At 39.0% G+C, this 22265-nt stretch overlaps 1 protein-coding gene across 1 annotated transcript; it reads left to right on the top strand.

The window, feature by feature from the left end:
* Positions 1–745: 745 nt before the first annotated feature.
* CALB1 (calbindin 1) lies at positions 746–19165 on the top strand. The gene is made up of 11 exons (XM_083824141.1): positions 746–979; positions 1262–1338; positions 5905–5979; positions 10763–10846; positions 10935–10991; positions 13701–13778; positions 16235–16290; positions 16388–16427; positions 16515–16568; positions 16701–16772; positions 17186–19165. Exons 1-11 carry the CDS (start codon positions 898–900, stop codon positions 17297–17299), a joined length of 789 nt encoding a protein of 262 aa, XP_083680267.1. The 5' UTR covers positions 746–897; the 3' UTR covers positions 17300–19165.
* The last annotated feature ends 3100 nt before the right edge of the window (positions 19166–22265 follow it).

Raw genomic sequence — 22265 nt, forward strand, 5'->3', positions numbered from 1 at the left:
TCAGAGCTTCAGAGAACCGAGGTCATGCAGCCAACCCAACGGGGACCTGACCATTAGTACTGGTACAACTCCATGTCACTCCGCGACGGAGGGAAGATTTTTGGCAAGCTGCTTTGCTCCCTCCCACCAACCCACAGCTATAGGAGGGCAAGTCTTGGAAGCCGGTCAACCTAAAGAAAAAACCTCTAGGCCAGTCAGAAGTGGTAGTGTCCCTCACACCCCTGCACTGTGAAAAAGTGACCTTACTAGGGTGGTGTTCCATGCTGTCCTGTTGGGATGAAGTTACCTGCTAGGGCCATATATTTAAGTTTACTGCCCCCATTGCCGTGCTGTCTCAGTCTGGATATCTCAATACCCTGTGATACCTCAGTTTATAGGGCTGCCCCACTCCAGAGACGAAGGCTGTGCCGAGCTACCTGCAGGCACAGTTTGGGGACGGATCACTCACAAATGGGGTGACCCCAGCACCCCACACCGGGCCATCCCACAGAGCTGACACCCAGCACCCTTCCCCAGCTGGGAACCCGACGGCTCAGCCGGCAGATCCACGACTACCACTTCAGCATCGGGACCCCAAGATAACTTGGGGGGGACCCGCCGCACCCCGACCCTCCCTCCCCGCGCCGAGGTGAGGGCGGCACCCTCCGGGGGGGAGACCCCGGCCCCCCCCTTCGTACGCAGGGCGGGCAGGGCAGCGCCGGGAGGAGTGGCCGGCCGGGGCGGCCCCAATAAATAGCCCTCGGCGGGGCGGCGGCGGGAGGAGCCGTCGGAGCCGCCGCTGTCGCCGTTGCGCCGGCCGCGGGCAGAGTCAGCACCGCGGACAGCGCCCCCTCTGCGCCCCCCTCCGCGCCCCCTCCGCGCCCCCTCCGCGCCCCCTCCGCGCCCCCCTCCATCATCATGACGGCGGAGAGCCACCTGCAGGGCGTGGAGATCTCGGCCGCCCAGTTCTTCGAGATCTGGCACCACTACGACTCCGACGGTGACTCTCGTCCCCTCCCCGGGGCGGCAGGGGGGCGGCTGGAAGGGGGGCTGCGAGAGGGGAGGGGGACACAGCCGCTGGAGGAGGGGGGTGGAGAGGGATCCCCGCTCCGCCACCGCCGCCCCCAGCGGCTTTGGGGTCGGGGTTGGGGTTGGGGTCGGGCGAGGTGTGCCGGGAGCCCCCCCGGAGGCAGCCCTCGGGCCGAGGAGTCTCTGCCGGCGCTGAAGAGCGGAAAGAGTTTGGAGGGAGCGGTGGCCGCAAGCGTAACTCTTTTTGTTGTAGGCAATGGGTACATGGATGGGAAGGAGCTACAAAACTTCATCCAGGAGCTGCAGCAGGCGAGGAAGAAGGCAGGCTTGGTAGGTTAACGTTTCGCCCCCCGTTTTTCCGTCTCCTCCGGGAAAGAAGAGTTTTCTTGAGCAAACTCTGGTGCCCCGATTCCTCCCCTGCCCTGTGGCCATCACACGGTGCATAGAGGAGCCTCAGCAGGCACAGGGAAGTAGGGCAGTTAGAAATCTACAGGTTTAACATGAAATATGTCGTCTGGTTTGGAGAGGAGAGACCAGGGTCCATCTATCTGGAGATCAGGTCCCGTTCACATCTCACCAGGCTACAAGCTGATACGTCTAAAACGGCTTTAAAAAGGTCAGCAAATGCATGCACGTTACCCTTTTGTCATGGATGGGACTTTATCCCATCACAACCAAGCCAGTTATGTATTGATACTTAAAAAAAGAGATGGAGATAGAAAAGAAAAGAAAAACCAGCAAGCACTTAAGTTAGTTGGACTGTGCTTTAATTTCGTGCGTAATGGGCAGCATGGGCTGAAATGCATTTCTGCCCCTTGCTGGTCAGTAAATAGATCTGCAGATGACTGCCAGCCACTTCGTGCCCTTCTCCAGTGTTGTACACCAAGAATACGAGTATCAAATCCTCGTAGTTTAAATTGCTCACAGGGACAGCAAAGTTTTTGACAATGTTGTCAATGCAATTCTGTGCATGAGTTATTAATGTATTAATCATAAATGTCCTCCAAACTATACCCACTTAGAAAAAAAGGAAGGGGGTGGGGGGGGGGAGAGAGGAGAGAGAAATGATTCCGTATAAAGATTTGAATTAAAATAGAAGTAAAATTTTTTAACAACTTAATTACACTTAAAATAATTAGCATCAATTTCAAATATATATAAATATATCAAATTTATTGTAGTCAATCTATGCAGAAATACTTCTGAAGTAACAGTAAAATTTTAATTAACTGAACGACATGTGTGCATGGATGAAATAGATTATTACTTCATATAAGTATACCTCCAAATTGAGCAATAGCTTTTCAATAATTAACTTTGTTTTAAAGTTGTTGTATATTTTAGAAGTGACTGCCGGAAAAAAAATATTATGCACCAGTTTATTCTGTGAAAATTTTTATCTTAGTAATTATATGAGTGTAAACTTCACGGATCTGAAAATCTGTCCACCAGCAATGCCTCTAATGTTACTGCAGTCTTGGTATCAGTTAAGTCTTCTTATAGCCATTGGTGTAGACACTCATTTTCATGAGTGTTAATAATTTAAAACTAAAATTTCAAAGAACTTCACAAAAAATAGTAAATGAATGTGGCTTCTTTTAGAAAGAAAAAATTATATTTTTGAGTATTTTTTTTCTCGGAGAAGGCTAAACACAACTTCAGTATCTTTCGGGTAGTTCAGCAGAACAAATCTCTCTTCCATAGTAAAGTGCAGGAAACTTAAGTATGTCCATTAGAAAGGAGATACTGAAGCCTGTGTATATTTAGTATCAATGGTATTCTCAGTAGAAATCCTTATACGATTTTCAGAAGTTAAAGCAAATGAATTAGAAGCTCAAGGGGAAAATATCAATTGTTTCAAAATCAGACTCTTTTCTCCCTCCAAGAAAGTTTGCACCTCCTCTTAAAAAAAAAAAAAAAAAAAAAAATAAAAGAGCCTGGTCAAAGTAACACAGAAAAGCCTATCAGGATTATTCTTATCTGCTACGTTACATTTATGCTGTCTTTTGCATAACCTCTGCCTGTATCTCACATTTTTTTTTTTTTTTTGGAAAATGCTGAGGTGTTTAATTAAGTTTTTCTTTGCCATTTCTCTGAATCAATCTTGGTTTTGGAACTTTCTTTTGAAAAGAGCAATCATATTGATCTGTAGCAACATCGTATTTGGTACTTGGTCCATTGGCTCTCCTTTTGGTAGATGTTATGTTGGATGCTAAAGTCTTTTTCTAGATTATGGATATGTGTCATCTTAGGTTTCAAATCTAAGCTGATTCTTGGATTTGAAGGCTCATTTGCCAAACAAGCATCTCATCAGTTCGTGTCTTGTCTCATGGGATACTAATTCAGTAGCTTCGAATTTCTTTCCTTTTGCCAGAAGGGACACGTTGAGAAACTAGTGTAGGTTATATGTCATTTCCTTGGCTGTCCTTCTTTTAACACCCCAAAGCTTCTTTGTCATCATTAACTTCTGCATTTCAGGTCACTCTCCTGCTCACTATTTTTGAAATATTCAATTATGCATTCTTCATAGCTGGATTTTACATCAGTCATGCCATATGCATTAAAGAATCACATTGATTCTGTCATTGAATAGGATGGTTTAACATTTCCCAATATTCTTCCCAACTACAGAGCTGTTCTAATTATGTTCTAATTCTAACCCTTTTATTAATCCACTCGGTAAGCCTGTACTTTCACAGTTGCTTTTTCTCAGACGGAGCAGTAGCATGCAACCCGACTGATGTTAGCCCCATGACTGGAACTGCCTTTGCTCCAGAGGGTGCATGTGCAGTCAGAGGTGTCAGGGCTTGGGCTTTCTTTTGGTCACACTGTGTGTTTTCATTGTGGTAGACAGTGAATTGATCTGACATACTTTCAGACACTTTGAAAGAACTGCCACTTTCTAAAGATAAAAACTGTATAACTATATAGGCATAGCTTCCATTTGCTGTGGCCCACTTTTTATGCCTTACGTTCTCTACTTAGGTGTGCCCATTGCCAGAAGAAACTGTAGGGTGTTTCGACAAAGAGGTCAACAGAGAGGCAATCAGTGGGTCTTAGACAAGTTTTTCCACATTTGTTACTTACTTTCTCTGCAAATGCAGATGACGACAGTATTTCTCCAGAGAAATATGTGATTTAATAGATGTTTATGAATGCAGTCATGGTAAGTGTTTCTGTAGTGCCATCTGTACTTACGTTTTTAAAATCATTCCAAAAAAGCTCCAAGTTCCACTTGGTTGGATAAGCGTCTTTTAAGAGGTGAGATGAAGGTGTGAAGGACTTGTTTCTTAATTTCAAGTGTTGCACACTGCATCTGTATCAAGATTAGGACTGGACTTGGTTAAATTTAAGCAAGCCTTTTTGACTGAAAACATTTATTTGAATAACATGACCTGAAAAATTCGTCAACAAGCTCAAGAGTAACTGAAGTGAACACAAAGGGGAAAAAAAATTTTCTGGACAACATACATCTTGTTTTGTATAGCCTGTAAGCAATTATGCCTCCTTCAACAGCTGGACGCTGGCGCTGCAGAGGTGCTACGAGAAAGATTAGCAAAATATTTAACTAGGACTAATTAAAATCCAGGTGTCTAAATTCTCCATTCCAGCTGCTAAGCAAACGTGCCCACTTTGGGATCAGTAGATGAGAGGTGACATTGAACTGCATTGTATTAATAACAACATCTCTAATTAAAGCCACGGCAAATTACTAACCTGCCATGGATGACTTTGACATAAATAGGATACTAGGCCATGATTGTATCAGCTATAAAGAACTGACATTTTAGGTAGCTTTTGTAGTTGAAATTTGGGACAAACTACAACAGAGTTTGTACAGCTGAGATTCCCTGTGTCTCCAGTGAGAGAATCACTTAGGTCCTATGTAATCAGATCTATTAGAGCAACTAAAACTTTAATCTAAAGACTGCTGTATCATCATCTATAACCGTAGAATTGTCAAATATTTTATCACAGCTGTAGTCCTGATTCTTGCTGCATGGTTTTACTAGCTTAGACCAATAGGAAATGTAAAGAAAATCAGAAGTTTAATCAGTGTTGAAGGTTGATGACAGCCTATAGAAAAGCAAAGCATGTCCAGTTGAAGTGTCGGTTCAAGTATTTAGATACTCACCCTGAGGCTGGCACCTTTGCTGTAGCCTAGGCATAAGACAGTCTTCGAGTACAAATGTATATCAAGAGATATAATTTATACAATGAACAGCTGTGCTGACTTCATTCTGTCAGATTTAAGGTACTCCTCAAAGCTTTCTCCCTCCCAAACCTGCTTCTCTACGTTACAGCAGTGACATTTGGATACTGTTTTTATGATAACTAAATACTAAGCAGTGAAAAACGTGATAGTCTTATTCGTTTTTTTAGAGCTAAAATTGTTCAGGTAGGATCAACTCAAGGATGTGTAAAGACTATATTGGTGTTCAGATGTATTATACTGAAATGTTCCTTATTTTGAAGGATGTTGCACTGCCTTGAAGTTTGTCATTTAAAAATGAAAACATAGAAAATTGACTAATAATTACCCATGAAATTCACTGTTATCCCCTTAAACAATGGAGCTGTTATACACGTCTTCCAACACATCTTAATTTTTTCATTCTGTAAACTAAAATAGGAGTATTTAGATCCAAGTATTTAGATGTCAATCATTCACATTGACTATAATATAACCCTTTGGGAAGCAAAATTTATCACGGTGACATTATTCATCATAAAAAATTACTCAATTCCATAACAACTTGAGGAATCTAGCTACAGTAAGTGTGAATGCTTTGTTAACTGTAGTAAATTATTTGGTGACTATTAGAATGCTCCAAGTAGTTTGTATATGTTTCTCTGTATCTTATAAATGACAATTCTCTCATTATAACTTCACAGGATTTAACACCCGAAATGAAAGCTTTTGTGGACCAATATGGCAAAGCTACTGATGGGAAAATAGGAATAGTCGAGGTAAGATAATTACTTTATAACAAATGACTAGCATGTTTATGTGTAGAAAATATATTTAGCACAGAACAATATGAACATATTATGTAAATAGTTTGGATTTTTAGTAACACAGAAAATTCTTTCTCTGTCTTAGAATCTTTAGCATTTTTTTCACTAATGAATTTTTTTCCTTACCAAAAAGTAAAGTGCTCCTTACCATTCTCCAGATAATTTCAGTAAATTTCATTTAGCTTTGCATGCTTTATTCAGTACAAATAAGCATTAATAGCAATTTAGTTTTCCTGTGAAGTAGCTAACAGCTCCATTTTAGAAATTTAAATTGTGAAAAATAAATATGATCTATTTCTACGTATGATTTTGAATTAATGCTCTGTCACCACTCTTATAATTAGGGCATCACACAAGTGAATGTAACTAGGCAGTCACTATATGTAGCTTATTCTAAAACACACGTATATGATAAAATAGCACGTTAATCATGTTAAATTTAATCAAAATTTTAACAATAGTTGTGATCCAGACCTTTCTTGAACTTTAACAAAACCTGAGGGAGAAAATTCCTGTTTCTTCCTCCCTCTTTCTAAAGAGAACAGATACGCAGTCAGCCAAACTCCTCTACACTTACAGGCTCTCAACAACTGTATAATTTAGACATCTAGTAAGTAGGGAACCAACGTGTTTTCTCTTACTTTCATTGTCCAGTGCTGCAAATCAAAAAGGAGAATTTGTTGGGTTACAGCTTGAGAAGTCACTATTTCAAGCCTAAACCTACAACTCATTTATGTCACACTGAGTGCTTTGAGACTGAGGCATTATTATTAAATGCTATTATTAGATGCTTTTTTTCTTTTTTTTTCTTTTTTTTTTCTTTTCTGGTAATAAGAAATTTGACCTAGAGAGCTAATTAAGAAACAGCTAGATACAAGCCAGGTCTGCAAAATTTCTACAGTGACTAACTTCGGGTCAGTAGCTATTTTTAAAATAGAGGACTGAATAGAATTTGTAAAAGTCAATAGGATATATCACTGCTGATATAATAGATCACTTCAGGATATCTTTTGTCCTCTGTCACATGTCTGAATTGCAAATATTTGTTTAAATGCGTATCTATGACTAAACTATGGAAATATGAACAGTTTCTTTCACTTACAGCTATAATCTATTTTAAAAATGCATCTTTTGACAATATTAGCATTGGTGTAATTCTGCATCTGAAAAGAACGAGTGTTAATTTGGACTAACAAATTGTTTGTTTGCACTAATAAATGCTTATTCATTTGCTATTGAATAATCCTGTTTAATTTAGTATTTTTGAATACATGTAATAGAAGCATTATATGCTAGAAGAATGTGTAGAGAGTACCTGCAAAAGACTCTGGTTCTTTGCCTAGGGAAGATAACCGAGAGTTTTGCCTTTCGAGTTCTATTTCTGATTATACTATTGACTTAATGGGTAAAGGTGATCAAATCCCACAAGGCCTAATACTGTAAGGTGCTTACCACCTCCAGTGAACTGCCAACCACGTTCAGCATCCACTGAAGCCACTGAATATTGACAGCTCTCCGTTCAGTGACTGAAGGGAATTTTTCCCTTAATATAGCAGCTTCCTAACCCAAAGGCTATATTTTTTTTCACTGACATCAGCAAGAAGCTTGATTTGGAAAATGCTGATGGGACTCAGACTATGTTGTACGTGCAGTATGGTACTAAAGTTGCTATTTGGACTTGATTCTCCTTCCTTGTAAATAAAAACGTCCACTAATTTCGGATTGCTCCCATTTGCATTGTACAGCAAACACTTTTCCTGAAAAAGTATATGATTGCTGTTTAAAAAAAAAATACATAAATGCATTCAGCCTTCCAGTCATCATAATGAATACCCCAGCAACTGAAGGAAAATGTCCTAGCAGATAATGAATTTTCAAGGAGAGGTTTGTTGGGCTAAGATATAGGGGAGGCCTGGGTGTCTTCACAGAGGAAGGAGTGGATTTTCAGCTTTGTGCTCAGATTAAGTGTCGATTCTGTCTTTGGAAGCACACTGTACTTAGCCCACTAGCTTTTATCCAGTGCCTACAAGCTAAGTGCAGAGCCTGACCTGTCCACTACCTTGCCATTTTGTAAGAGACCTTTAGTTCACCTTTTGTACTCAGGCCAATGCTTGCACTAAAATGTGAAGGTGGAACCTGGGGGTTTGAAACTCAGGACTGCAGTAATTCCACGTCCACATTATTTGACACTTCCACCATAAAAATAACTACCTATTAGCCTAAAATATTATTTTTACTTCTGTTCTCTATTATAAGATTTTGAGAAGCAAATTCACTGAGTTATATGAAAGATATCTTAATGATCAACAAAATTTATTTAGAGAACAATTCTAGCAAATAATTCTGACATTGTTTTAATTACTGAGAGTATTTTTTCTGTTATGTATCCTATAAAGATCTATATCAACTTGCAGCTGAGTAGAGAGCAGTCAAGCCAGCCTTGGGCTTTGATATTGTCCTCTATTACTCATGATAAAGAAATAGCTGATGTTCTCCATAAAAGCATCAGAGTGCACAGAAGCACCTCCAAAACTGCCTCTGCTTACATGCAGGAGAACTCCTGGCAGTCTGCACTCTTACTGAACCACGCTCACAGGGTCCCAACATGCCCGTACTCATAAAGAAGTCTTCATCAGAAACAGCAGCAGGTTCCCATATTTCTTCTCCGTATCAGGGACTGGGAAATTCCCTATCCCTTACTACTGCAGACTTTTCAGTGAAAAGCAATTTAATGCTATTTGATGCTAGGACAACTGGACTTCTTTTTAGCTATTGTTCATACTGTGCTAAAGGGCTGGAAAGAAGGAAAACAGGAAAGACTTATTTTTGGCAGAAGTCTGAGCTAATATTGAATATTGATCCACTATATCTTTGTAATGCAAAAGTCTGTGCTTTTCTCTGTGTGAGACCTACAAAGGGCAGGAGGTATAGTTTAAAATAATTTTCTTCCCCGGGTAATATATTCTGTGCCTCATATCCAGTTAGGTACAGCTAGTAAGCTGTTAATGATGCTTTGGAAAGTTCTTGTTTTGTATTTAGCACCCTTGCAAAATTCACCAAAGTTAGCTATAGCTGTCCCCCTAACCAGGACTTACTTCCAGTTCCCACGCACGTAGACACTTTTTCATTGTCATAATCAGTCCCTTCCCTCTGCTGTTTTTTATAATCAGTCCTTCCATCCAATGTTTACTCTTCAGTTGCAATGCTGATTTACTCCAAAAGTCAAAGCCCCCTCCCATGGGAGAAACAAAGAAAAGTTTCCATAAATCAGTACAAAGTTCCACAGATTTAGCTGTTGCGTATATACGAATGTGCACTTACCCATTTATGTATATGCCATTTATAATGGAGTAGATTTCAAAGGCTGCTGACAAAAACACATTGTTTAAGTTGATTAGGTTTGGTTTTCAGCCATTTAGCAAAAGCACTCAGAACGCGGTGATGTGCTTGGCAGTCTGTAATCAACTGCTCCATTTCTGTAAGGAGAGTACTCTGACGCATGTTTTCAGTTGTACCAGCACTTAACGGATATCACTCATTTCTTGCACAGATAATTTTAGAGAAACTAGAGATCTGTTTCCATCACCTTGTTGTGCCTATAGAGTGAGAGGGAGAGCTGAAGTCACCTACAGTGCAACGAGAATCAAATAAAAAATAAAAAAATCAAGCAATCAGACAATAGTACGGAAGAAGGCAATAGCAGAACAAGGGATTTTAGGATGTGAAATGAATGCACAGAAACAAAAAATCTGAATACAAATTTTAAGATGGGGCTACAGGAAGTCTGCAGATGTCATTTTTCATAAAAGAATGCAGCTAAGAAATCCTGCTTTCTCCATTTTCTCTTCCTAGTAAGCACAGCTGGTCTATTCTTCAAGTAAAAAGTTTTCCCTAATCAAAACATATTTCATACATTTTGAGCACAGAAAAAAAATATTAGGCTTTTGTTAAAAACAAATCATGATTTTACATGAAATTATATAGCATACTCTCCATCTTCTACATTTGTCACTTGCCAAAATTGAGTTATAGTAAATGAACATTTTCAAAAATCAGTACAATAATGTCTGATTTTAAAAAAGCCTTTTGTAGAGCATAGGCATTGGAAAAACCACCCCTGATTTTGCAGGGCTAAAAGCCCTTTTGATTCCCTTATGGTATTTATAGCTCTTCTTGAACACATCTCTGTGCCTGACAAATGATCGCCAGTTGCCATCTCCTTACCCTACCCACATTCTTTTTCCCTCCTTTTTTTTTTCCATTTATTTTTCTGCTTTCCTTACACGTGTTCTTCACGTCAGTGTTCCTGTCTCCTTCTTCTCTTACTCAGTACCTGTCAGTAGTCTTTCTACCTCACTTTCTTAATTCATGGTCCTTCACACTCATCCTCTATACATCCATGCTTTCTTCGCACTGATTCTAAGGTTCTCACCACAGATCCTGACTCTGCATAGGTGAATTTTTTCCCTCTTTCCCTAGCTGCCCTTTCAGTAAATTATTTCACTGCCTTCTCTCAGACCTCACTTCTGTTTAACCTTGATGAACGTGGCAAAGCCAGAAGTTTTTCAGCGGCATCTTCTAAACATTTTGGCTAATGGGATGAAGCTTCCAGTGGGGTCACAATGGGGTAGTGGGATCATGAAAAATCCCTTGCTTCTGTTAAAGGTTTCATACTCTAAGGCTCAGCTGGGCTAATGAACAATCAAAATTTAATCTTTTTAAAAATCTGTTACAGCTTGCTCAGATATTACCGACGGAGGAGAATTTCCTGTTGTTCTTCAGGTGCCAGCAGCTAAAGTCAAGTGAAGACTTCATGCAGGTACAGTGTGAAAAGTTTCCTTTTGTAAAATCACCCAAGACCCGATTGCCATAAATACATCATCAAATCGCCCGTGTTCTGATTGCAGACATGGAGAAAATACGACAGCGACCACAGTGGCTTCATTGATTCTGAGGAACTTAAGGTAAGCTGATACCTGTGAGTGTGCACAAAATGAGAGCAGGCATTGGATTACAGGCACGGGATCTTTTTCTTCAGACACCCGCTGGTGTATGTGTTTGCATTTCAGACACGACTGAAAAGCAATATGATTAGCTGATGTTTTTATCACCAGTGAATTACTTTAAGTGCACCTCTAATCTGATAAATGTTTCTAAAAACGTGGTTTAATTTGGATCGATGTTTGTCTCAAGTGACTGAGGATAGCAGGTACTCTAGTTTAGAAGTAAGAAAGGTGATTTCTGCCAAGGGAAACCAGATAGGCCTGTGAAAGCTATGTTGTTCCTTTTTTGTTTGGTTGGTTTTGATTTTAGTTTTTTTTTAGGGTGGAGGGTTAGCATTGTGATTTTTCTTTTTCCCCTAAGGGCATCATGACCACTAATCGCAATGCTTCTGGGTATATTAGGCTCTCTCAAGTATCACGTAATCCATACAGTTTCCACTGTAATACTGTTAGGCTAACACGGCTGGACTTGTGCTGCCCCTGCTTAGATAACTTGATGGGAATTTGATATCAGTTTTAATACGCGCAAAAAGATGTTCAGAGGGAACCTCCTGTGTTCCAGTTTGTGCCCATTGCCTCTTGTCCTCAGCACCACTGTAAAGATCATATAGCTCTGTCCTAATTGCACCCTCCCTTCAGCTATATATAGACATTGGTAAGATCCCCCCGGAGCCTTCTCTTCTCCAGGCTGAACAGTCCCAGCTCTCTCAGCCTCTCCTCAGAGGAGAGATGCTCACATACGGCAGAGTCTGAGCAGAAAGAGGCCATTTTCTACAGTTCAATTGCTGTAGCTTAAATCCATCTGGAATATTTTGTCCTTATGTGGTATTCTAAAGAAGAGCTACATAAACTTTATTAACCAGAGTACCAGGAGGTCAAACCACCTGAAATCCTTACAGCTCTTCTGTTAAGAACAGGACTCCAAATGATAAAATTCAGTTTATTCCTTTTCCCTTCCTCTTTGAGTTTGGTACCTGTATGACATTTGACAAGGATCCCTCCTTGAGGTAGCCCTCAGACAGACGAGCCCATTTTTGGCTGCCTGCTTGCAGTGGGTCGGTGTGTCTGAAGCTGTGAGGAGCAGGAGGAGGCCACGCATGCAGCACTTGGGAACTCTCCAGCTGTTAGACGGTTCCTCTAGGACTGTTGCTACTGCTGTAATTTTAAATAGACTTGAAAAAGCAGGGCTGATTGAGGACCAGTTGAAGAACTAAGAAATTTTAACTGGTCCTAATGGTCCCTCTCTCTTGTGCGGTGAGATTTTGTTTGCCTCAGAGAAACAGGCCATTTTAAAACTCTGAAAAGAAGACATAAATGTCCAATTGTATTTTTAGGAATGGTAGACATTTTTTGACAAGCCCAAACATTTTAAGTATTTGCTATGTATGTTTATGTTATATCCGCATAAAACTTTTGAAGAGAAATTTAAGCTGGAAATGAGCAAAACTTTCCAGCAACAATAACGGCAGTGGAATGGGGCAGGCAGACTCCCCATCGCTGCCTGTATTTCAGAGCGGTTTAACAATAGCTCAGATCAGACAATGACGTGGGACATTCAGATATCAGTGATTCTGCCTTGAGACATGGAGATGGACTGGGTAGCCTTTCAACATCCTTCCCAGTCCTATTTTCTGTCAAAGGACACAAGATTAAACATTTCTCCATAAAGTCCATTTACAACATTTCAGTCATGGTCTTTGTGTAGAAACTAATAGGAAGGCCTTTCAGCACAGAGGGGGCCAGACTGAAAGAGCTGTACTAGTAAGTAATACGGCTATTAACATGGCTGCATTCAAATTCAGGGATGAATATACATATATTCAAATTGATTTTCTTACGAATTACTCTATTTTCTATCTTGAAATGTGACCCAAACTTCCACAGAGATAATGGCACTCCAACTAATGATAGTAATTAGTACTTCACTGAGCACTGACAGACATACAGACATTTCAGATCTTGTAATAAGCTTGGCAAATAAATTGATATCCTTCTTTTTAATGTTACTAGTACAGCGATTTAAACCACTGCATGGAGAGAAATAATCTTATTTTTTAAAGTGAAAATGTCTGATGTTTAAAATGCCTATTTAAAAAGTCATGGGATACCATGTCAGGTTCTTGTTCTAAAAAATAATAAATCTGATGAAACTGGCTGCACACATATAAAGGATAAGGTTCCCACCTTATCCTGAAGGAGGAATATAGGTTAACGTGTTCACTTCTGGCATCAGGTAGTGCCATAGGCAAGGAGAAAACTTGATTAATCATTGATCTTTTCTGTAAAATCGTTCCTACGTTGCAAGAAGTAATTAGACATCCAAATTTTCCAAGCAGTCTCAAGGTTAATTAGTTTAATTTACTGATAAAGCTGATTAGAAAGCCAAACTATTTTTTCCAAATTCACAATACAACAAATGGCATACAATGTATAATGTTTTATGAGTCACTTTTTCCAAATAAAACTGTAGTATACTGGAACTGATCAAAATAAATTGTTGTGGACCTAACTGTTAATTACTACTTCTTTTCATACTTATTTTGAACTTCAGCAGTAAATATTAAAGTGGGAGTAAAATAGTATTTCCCATTACTTTAATCTGAAATTACCAAGTCAAGCATTTTATACAGTATTAAAAATTCACATATTGCTCTCTATTTATTTTAACAGAGCTTCTTGAAAGATTTATTACAGAAAGCAAATAAGCAGATTGAAGACTCAAAGCTAACAGAATACACAGAAATAATGGTAAGATTATTTACGGGCATATTTCATCAAGATTGGTTTAATCCAAATTGTGTTTATCTTTAGCCACTGGAAGGTTCCAAATGATTTGGAGCCCCACCAGGTCCTAATAAGGCCAGATGTGTCATTGCAACGCAGACATGAATCGTGGCATCAAGCACTGCAAGTACTCCTGCAGCCACGCAACTCTAATGTGTAGCTTTTCACTGCTGCTGTAAAAATGCTCAGGAATTCTGAATCTTCTTGGTGTTTACATAACATTAGATCAAGTCATAGTATGGTGCAAATAGTTTTCCCGATATGCTTTCCCATGCCATTAGGTGTAAAACTAAAGTCTTCAGAGTTCACAGGAGAAAAATTGTGCCTGTCATAAGATTAAGTATGTTGTTATGCTTAGATCAAATTAATTTGAGGCGTCCTTCTATATTTTCCTTTCTAGCTGTGCTGTAGTGTTTGTCTCTTGTTCTAAAAGCAATTAGTGCATGGTGGTTTCTTAACAGATTTACAAGCACCTCACTGTTCTTGTTTCCTCCGTGTAATTACAAAAGAAGAAATTAATGCTTTAGATAAACACTAGAACAAAACTGTCACTTCCCTGGCCTTAAATCAGCTTGTCCTAGAGGCGTTCCTTCTATCTCACCACTCTGGTGCTCCATGGTAGAGACCGCTATGGCTTCTGAATGGACATTTCAAAAAGAAAAGAAAAAATCAGAATTCTTGTCTTCAGGAAATGTATAACAGTATGTTTGTGTTTTCCCAGTTTGGATTAATCCTAAAATATTATTATCAAAAACACGTTAGGTAAACACACAAGCCCTCAAACTGGCCCAAAGCCTAATATTGATTGATCAAAACTGTGTCTTTCCTGACAGAAGTCTGCTTGTTTGTTGTACCAATACAAGCCATTTATGTACAGTTATTCACTGGTGAAGACAACACGTGCGTTCTGTTTGTTTAGGGAGATTTTGGACCTTCATCTTAAACTGTCCTCTCAGTTCTGGCCTCTGCAGAGAGACACATTGACAAAGAATTAGCAGCAAAGTAACAGGAAAGAAATTATAAAACCAACTCTCACATAATCTCCCCAGAAACTAGAAAAGAAGACTGATGGAAAACATACAGCACCGAGCAGCTGCAGGCAGGCAGGCACAGCATGACACTAACAACCCATCAAAATATGTTGACTTTACAGCTCCTACTGCTTACCTCCTCCAAATGTAAATCTCCTTTCATGTGGAATGCATATAAGGCAGATGCTTCTATAGGAGGAAAGCAGGTGTTAAAAGGAGCCAGGGTGTTACACAGACTGCTTATAGAATTGGTCCCTATTCTGGTCTCCATTGTCATTTTTTAGTGAATTACCAAAGTGAAATAGGGTATTTTTTTCATGGAATTGTTTCTGTGTTTAAAAGGATGTACACTTACCTCAATGAAAGACTCCACTTTTCCTCTTCTCTAAAAATTACATCTAAAATTACTGTGATTGAAAGTGATGGGATGGAGTGTGGGTGGTGGTGTTTTCAGTACAATGCTTAAAAATGCTTTGTACAGTTTGCTGCTTTTATGACTCTTTTATACAGCAAAGGCAAAATAATATTTGAAGGTAGAAAAATGGAACTATATAGACATAAAAATTGGCAGAGACATAAAAATTAATCCTACGCAGCATTAATATCTCTAGGTACTTCCATGTGTGCTGTTTGTGCCCCTGAATCCTTTCAAGGGCTGAATGGAAAGCACTTTAATACAGTAGGATGATTAAAAATGATTAGAAATAGTATGCACTTATTTTGTCAAATTACATCAATATATTTATTCTTATAATTTAGTTATAATTACTTGGAGACATTTAATTTCCCATTTTAATACTATCAACAAAATGTCTTGGTTGTCTAGAGCATCTCTTTGGTCTTTTCTTGAAATATATCACAGAAACAGAATGTGATCTTTACTTACATATTTAGACCTAGCAGCCAATTGAATAAAACATCTATTATTTCCTAAGGAAGTGAATGCCTTGAATTCTATTGAACTTTACCTGAATGTTGTTTCACTTTTATGAATAGAGAATAATGATGCTATTGTTAGATCATGACATGAAGTCAAAAGTAAAATGTTATCATGTCAACACTTCTCTCCCTTATAAATAATTACATGCACGTTTCTCATATGGGACAATCATCACTGTAGGCAGGTTAAGACCTATCTTAGAGTAGGTTAATCAGAATTGTTCATCTCATTTCTTATCAGGCTTTTGCAGTAGAATTAATTACTATAAATTACTTCTTCAGCACTTTAAATAAACGTATTACACTGTAAACGTGGCAGTTTGAAACCTGGAGCCATCATTTCAGTTTTAAGTTAAGCATAAATTTCACTGAATTTGTTTTCCAAAGAAGCATTTTCTTTATCATGGTGATTAATTGTGATTAGTAATGTAAAAATATATATTCTTTCAGCTCAGGATGTTTGATGCGAACAACGATGGAAAGCTGGAGCTTACTGAACTGGCCAGGTATGCCTTCTGTCTCTTTTCATAAAAAATATCATACCAATTGATGTAAATATGCTGAATTTGTTTTATTTTGTTTTGTTTTTTTTTGTCTCTAAAGGCTACTCCCAGTACAGGAAAATTTTCTTATTAAATTTCAGGTATGAATATTTATCATCTTAAGGTTACACTGTTACCATCACACATAATAGGCCCATTAATGATCTTTTTTTTCTCTTGGTGTTTAGGGTGTCAAAATGTGTGCAAAAGAGTTCAATAAAGCCTTTGAGATGTATGATCAAGTAAGTCTTCAGAAAACCTTTTTAGTAATTTAGTAGATTGAGGGCACTTATTTTCTGAAGTTGTTGAAAACTAGCTGTAACCTCCGAGAGAAAAAATAAATGCTTAAAATTCCCTTTAATATTATTTTTCAGGATGGGAATGGATACATTGATGAGAATGAACTTGATGCACTGCTGAAGGATCTCTGTGAAAAGAACAAAAAGGTAATCCTAGAGGGCTTTTTTCCCCTTAGAGATTAGATTTAATTTGGATTTTAAGGACACTTTAATCCACCCAATTAAGATAAATATAGAACTTCTAAGTCATAATTCCTGAAGTCAAAGCACAACTAAAAATCTTGGCAGAAGTCATAGCAGTGTAAAGCCTTAACTAAGGGAGTTGTGATTACACAGCAACACTATCAAAAGCTTGTTTCCGAGACATCAGCTGTCAGCAATCTAACATATGCCTATAACATGGATCATGTACAAATATATAACAACATTTTCAATGTGTTACTGTTGGACAGGCTGAGAACACCCTTTTTTTTTTTCACCTTATTTTCTGCCATTGGCAGCAAACTTGTTCATGCTGACAACTAAACAGGATTATAAAGCATTATCTGTTCTTTAAATAGGAATTAGACATTAACAACCTTGCAACATACAAGAAAAGCATCATGGCCTTGTCTGATGGAGGAAAGCTGTACCGAGCAGAACTGGCTCTCATTCTCTGCGCTGAGGAAAATTAGAACTCTTCTCTCATGTCCACTTAACTAGTGATGTACTCTATCTACACAATAACTGTGCACTATAAGGGAGTAGGCTGTATTTTTAAACTGCATATAGAAAATTAGCCAGGATGTGTGGCACATTCCTTTGAGTTTGTTTCTATACTGTTTGTAATGTACAGTTTTTGTAACAATAAGATTGATAAAGAGAATGTCTATGTTTGGGCCAGTCTGTATATTCAAAAGAAACTAAAATATGTTGGCTTTTTTTTTTTTTGGCTTTCATAAACACAGCTGGAAAAAATATATATACCTGCTGACATTTTGTGGTCATCATATCCTTTGACACTTGCAACATTTTTCCTTGTTGATCCACATAACATAAAGGTCTCTCTCCCAATTACAACTAATTATTTTTTTTTTAATATATAATACAAATTCAGACAACACATTATTTAGGTCTGAAATAGGAAAGAGAAGTTGGCATGTCTGATCTCCAAAAGTTACCAAGGCATCAAGGAATATTGTCAGTTGTCAAACTACCCAGTTACAGGTCTGTGCTCTCTGCAGTTTTTTGATTACTCTTCTTGTTATGAACTGATAGCATATAGGTGAAGCATTTATCTCCTTGCAGTAGTTGACAAAAATACAGTGTTTTCAATCTAGCTGTTTAACTTTACTGAATTTAAACATAGGCACTTCAGAAACAAATGCCTTTAATCTGTCTTGGAATCCTGGCTAAGTGACAGGTAGCATAGTTAATACACAGATTAACATATAAGTGTACCTTTCATGACTATTGCTGTGTCAGAGAATATGACAATCCATTTTCTAAACTATTTTCACATTTTGCAGGTTATAATTATTCTAGTAAATTGCTGTTTTTACATCATATTCTGTGTAATCTGTAATTAAATTTAATATCCTAAGACTGTTGTTGTCTAGTATGTCTATCATGTCTATCTCCTGGATTCTTTTTTCTGTACCATATAAAGGACAAAAAAACTATTTTGAAAAATTGTGCCTCCTTAGATTACATTGGATTACTAATCTGTAATAATAGTATTAAAATTTAACACTAAAATAAACAAAAGATCTAGTAAATATTTTATACCAATTTAGTAATTCGGTTTACATGGTAAGCTCTGCTTTTATTAGTCTAGAGTTGTTTTTTTTTTTTTTTAAGTGAGAACTATATGGATATGGCTCTTCTATCTTCCTCCCCCCATTTTTTTTTTTTTCACTAGCTCTTCTTTTACTTTACACCAGTTTTATGCCAGCACAACTCCATGAACATCCAGGTCATCACTCCAGGTATCTTCTTGTATAAGAAGGAAATTGGGCTGTGTCTTAAAGCCAATAAATCTATGTTGCCTTCATTTAAAGCTGTTTCAGAAGCAATTCCAGGTTAGAAGATTAGCTATATATAACTTCTCAAATGCATCTCTGTGTCTTACTTAACAAGCAGAAGGAAATGCATTTTATTTGAAACGTGTCTCTAACAATGAGGCTCAGATCCTTCAAGATTATTCTGGCACTGAACTCCCACTGAAATTAATCCGTGACCTCAGGTGAACTCAGGCGACTAAATGCCTGTTTCAGGAATGGCCTGGTAGCCCCAGGCTCTCTCAGCCTTGGAAAGTTAAGGAATATGTGGTGTAGGACGGATCTTCACTGAAGAAAGGCTCAAAAATGGAAGTGAATTTAAGCTAGCTCATTCTTATGGCTTTACTCCCACTCCACGCACAGTGATTTAACTTCTCACCTGCTTGTTCTCTCTATGCAATGTGAACTACAACTGTGTATGTTAACTGAAGGAACAATGAATAGATTATCTGCCTATCAGTACAATAAATGATTGATATTGTTCATCCTGTGCAGCTGAAACCCTGGATTTTGCCTTATTTTAACAGTGCTAAAAAAAAATAAATGATGTAACGTGACTGTTTGTTAGTAACACCACAGTGGCAGATAAAGCATTTAAAGTGTTTAGACAAAAAGTCATCACAGAAACTGGGATCTGTCTTCTAAGCATAAGCAAAGTTACCTGTCAAAGACTTGCTCCGAAGTCATCCTGCTCCTACCACTCTTGGCAATCAGCTCTCTCGTTACAGCAGTTCTCAGCTACCTGCAGAGGGAATGCTTCTTGCAGTTATTTCTTATATATACTTGGATCAAAAGACAGTGATTTAGCAACACCATTCTAGCAAAGGTGTCTACTATATCAGTGCAAAGCTAAACTATAGCAAATATGGCTAAGGCAAAACTTCTGTAAAAAGTCCAGGTTTTCAAATCTCTTCAGTGCTCCTGGGCAGAGGTCTTAGAACTGGTAGGGTTCAGGTAGAACAAGGGTTAGGAAAATAAAAGAGGCGATGATAGGGAAGACAGCAAGCTTCTTTCTTCTGACAGATACTTAGGGACAAAAGAAGGTTGAAAGTAAAATATTCCATACTGTACATGTCAAATACAGATAAGAGCACTGAGAGCCAGTAGTGCTTCATGTAAAATGAACGTCTCACAAAACATGCATACATTGCTGCTAGAACGCTGCTTACACTAGGATTAAGTATTTATTTCATTAGACAACATTATAAAAAAAATTACTGATTAATTTCCATTTGGCAACTTGTGCATTCATACTAAGCTCCCATCATAATCATTGGTTGCTGAGGTGTACTGAAATCCACACCTGCTTGCTGTGTCTACAGAGAGGCTCAGAATCCATATTTAGGAATGTAAAATATATTTGGCCTGGTTTTTGTAGTGCTGAGCACCTCCAAATCCCTCTGAAATCAACTGAAGTTGTTCTACACCAATTAAAAGCAGGCCAATGCACCAAAATCCCAAAGATCATTTTATTTTACTGTGCATTAAATTATCACATAAAGACTGGTGGGTTTTTTACCTAGTCTAAAGTGGGGTTCCAAGTTTGGTGACTACAACACAAAGATGCTCCATGGAATTAAATAAAGTTACAAATTTCCTTGCAATTCAGCTTTTTATGGGTTATCAGCATGTGAAAAAAATCGTAGAATTATAGGGTATTCAGAGTTGGAAGGGCCCCACATCGAGTCCTGGCTCCATACAGGGCCACCCAAAAATCAGACCAATGTCTGAGAGCATTGTCCAAATGCTCCTTGAGCTCCAGCAGCTCAGTGCCATGACCACTGCCCTGGGGAGCCTGTCCCAGTGCCCGACCACCCTCTGGGTGCAGAACCTTTCCCTAACGCCCAGCCTGACCCTCCCCTGTCGCAGCTTGACTCCATTCCCTCGGGTCCTGTCGCTGTCCCCAGAGAGCAGAGCTCAGCGCCTGCCCCTCCGCTCCCCTCGTGAGGGAGCTGCAGGCCGCCATGAGGCCTCCCCTCAGCCTGCTCTGCTCTGGGCTGAACAAACCAAGGGACCTCATCTGCTCTTCATACGTCTTACCCTCTAGACCCCTCACTATCTTTGTAGACCTCCTTTGGACACTCCCTAATAGTTTTATGTCCTTCTTATACTGTGGCATTTCAAACTGCACACAGTGCCTAAGGTGAGACCACAGAGCAGGACAATCCCTTCCCTCGACTGGCTGGCAGTGCTGGGCCTGAGGCACCCCAGGGTAGGGTCGGCCCTCCTGGCTGCCAGGGCACACTGGTGACTCCAGTTCAGCTTGCTGTCAACCAGAACCCCCAGATCCCTTTCCACAGGGCTGCTACCCAGCTTCTCGTCCCCCATTCTGCACGTACAGCCAAGGTTGTCCCACCCCAGATACAGAATCTGGCACTAGCTCTTGTTAAATTTCACATGGTTGGTGATTGTCCAGCCCTCTAATTTGTCAAGATCTCTCTGCAAGGCCTCTCTACCCTCAAGGGAGTCAACAGCTCCTCCTAATTTACTATCATCTGCAAACTCACTCAGTATGCATTCAAGTCCTGCCTCCAGATCACTTATAAAAACATTGAAGGAAACTAGACTTAAAACAAGTAAAGACGAAAGAAGCAGCTCATGTGCCGATGAACTTGGAAGCCCATATGGACACACAGGAACCCATAACTTCCTCAAATAGCATCCACTTCTGCTTGTAAAGCAGATTCTCAAACTGGTAAATAATAGAAATATCCTCAACAGTAATTGAATTAAAGAGGAGGGAATTCCAAACCAAAGATTGACAGGAGTTCTTGTATCATTACTAAGAGGTAATACAACTAATCTCTTTTCATTAGCAACTTAAAATGCATAAATTGTTTATAAACCTCTACTATAATACAACGCCACTTTTAGAGCACTGAATTAACGTAAGTAAATGTAACAGAGATTCCAAGTAAACCAACAACTGAAATAAAAAGTGGAATTTCAAAATTTAATCAAGCAGTCAAGATGTACTTCTCAGTTGAAAACAGACAATGCATATTGCTTTGCTACAGTACGTCTGAGCTCATGGGAGTGGTAAGACCTTTGACTGACAGGTCAAGCAAAAGTCATTTTTTAAAAAGGGCACTTGCATTCCAGTTTTCCTTGTAATCCGTGAAAATTAAACTGACAGTGCAACCCCACTGACTCCTTTTGTGATCTCCCATGTACACCATCACTTTTTTCTGACTGATTCACTTACCTTCTTGCCCCTCCAACTTCATGAAATTATTAAGCTGCACAATACTTTTTTTCATATTCCCTTTTACCACCTGGCTCGTTGGCAATCTGAAGTAAGGTCAGAAATGTAACAGTCCCAAGGGAAATAAATCAGCATAATGCAGTGTGTAGAACATGGATACCATCTCCTGCCATTTTTGCTGTTTTGAATAAACCAGCTGTGATAACTATGCTTTTTATGTCAGACTGAGAGAAGAATGCACAACATACAACTGCAGAGCATGCTTACGGGTTGGGCACCTTGTGGGATTTACTTTCTTGATCTTTCCCCCCATGTTTAACCCAAGACTTATGTTTTGTAAACTAAAAGTAACGTGCTAGTCTCCCTGCTTCAGATGATTAGGTTCTAAGGGAAAGC

The sequence above is a fragment of the Anser anser genome, assembly GCF_964211835.1.
Source record: "Anser anser genome assembly, chromosome: 2".
NCBI classification, from domain to species: domain Eukaryota; kingdom Metazoa; phylum Chordata; class Aves; order Anseriformes; family Anatidae; genus Anser; species Anser anser.

What these genes read in the sequence shown, in the direction of transcription:
- CALB1 (XM_083824141.1), top strand. Translation starts at nt 898, where the DNA reads ATGACGGCGGAGAGCCACCTGCAGGGCGTGGAGATCTCGGCCGCCCAG. An exon ending in GCACCACTACGACTCCGACG is followed by an intron (nt 980 to 1,261) that starts GTGACTCTCGTC and finishes TTTTTGTTGTAG; the next exon opens with GCAATGGGTACATGGATGGG. An exon ending in TTGATTCTGAGGAACTTAAG is followed by an intron (nt 10,992 to 13,700) that starts GTAAGCTGATAC and finishes TTATTTTAACAG; the next exon opens with AGCTTCTTGAAAGATTTATT.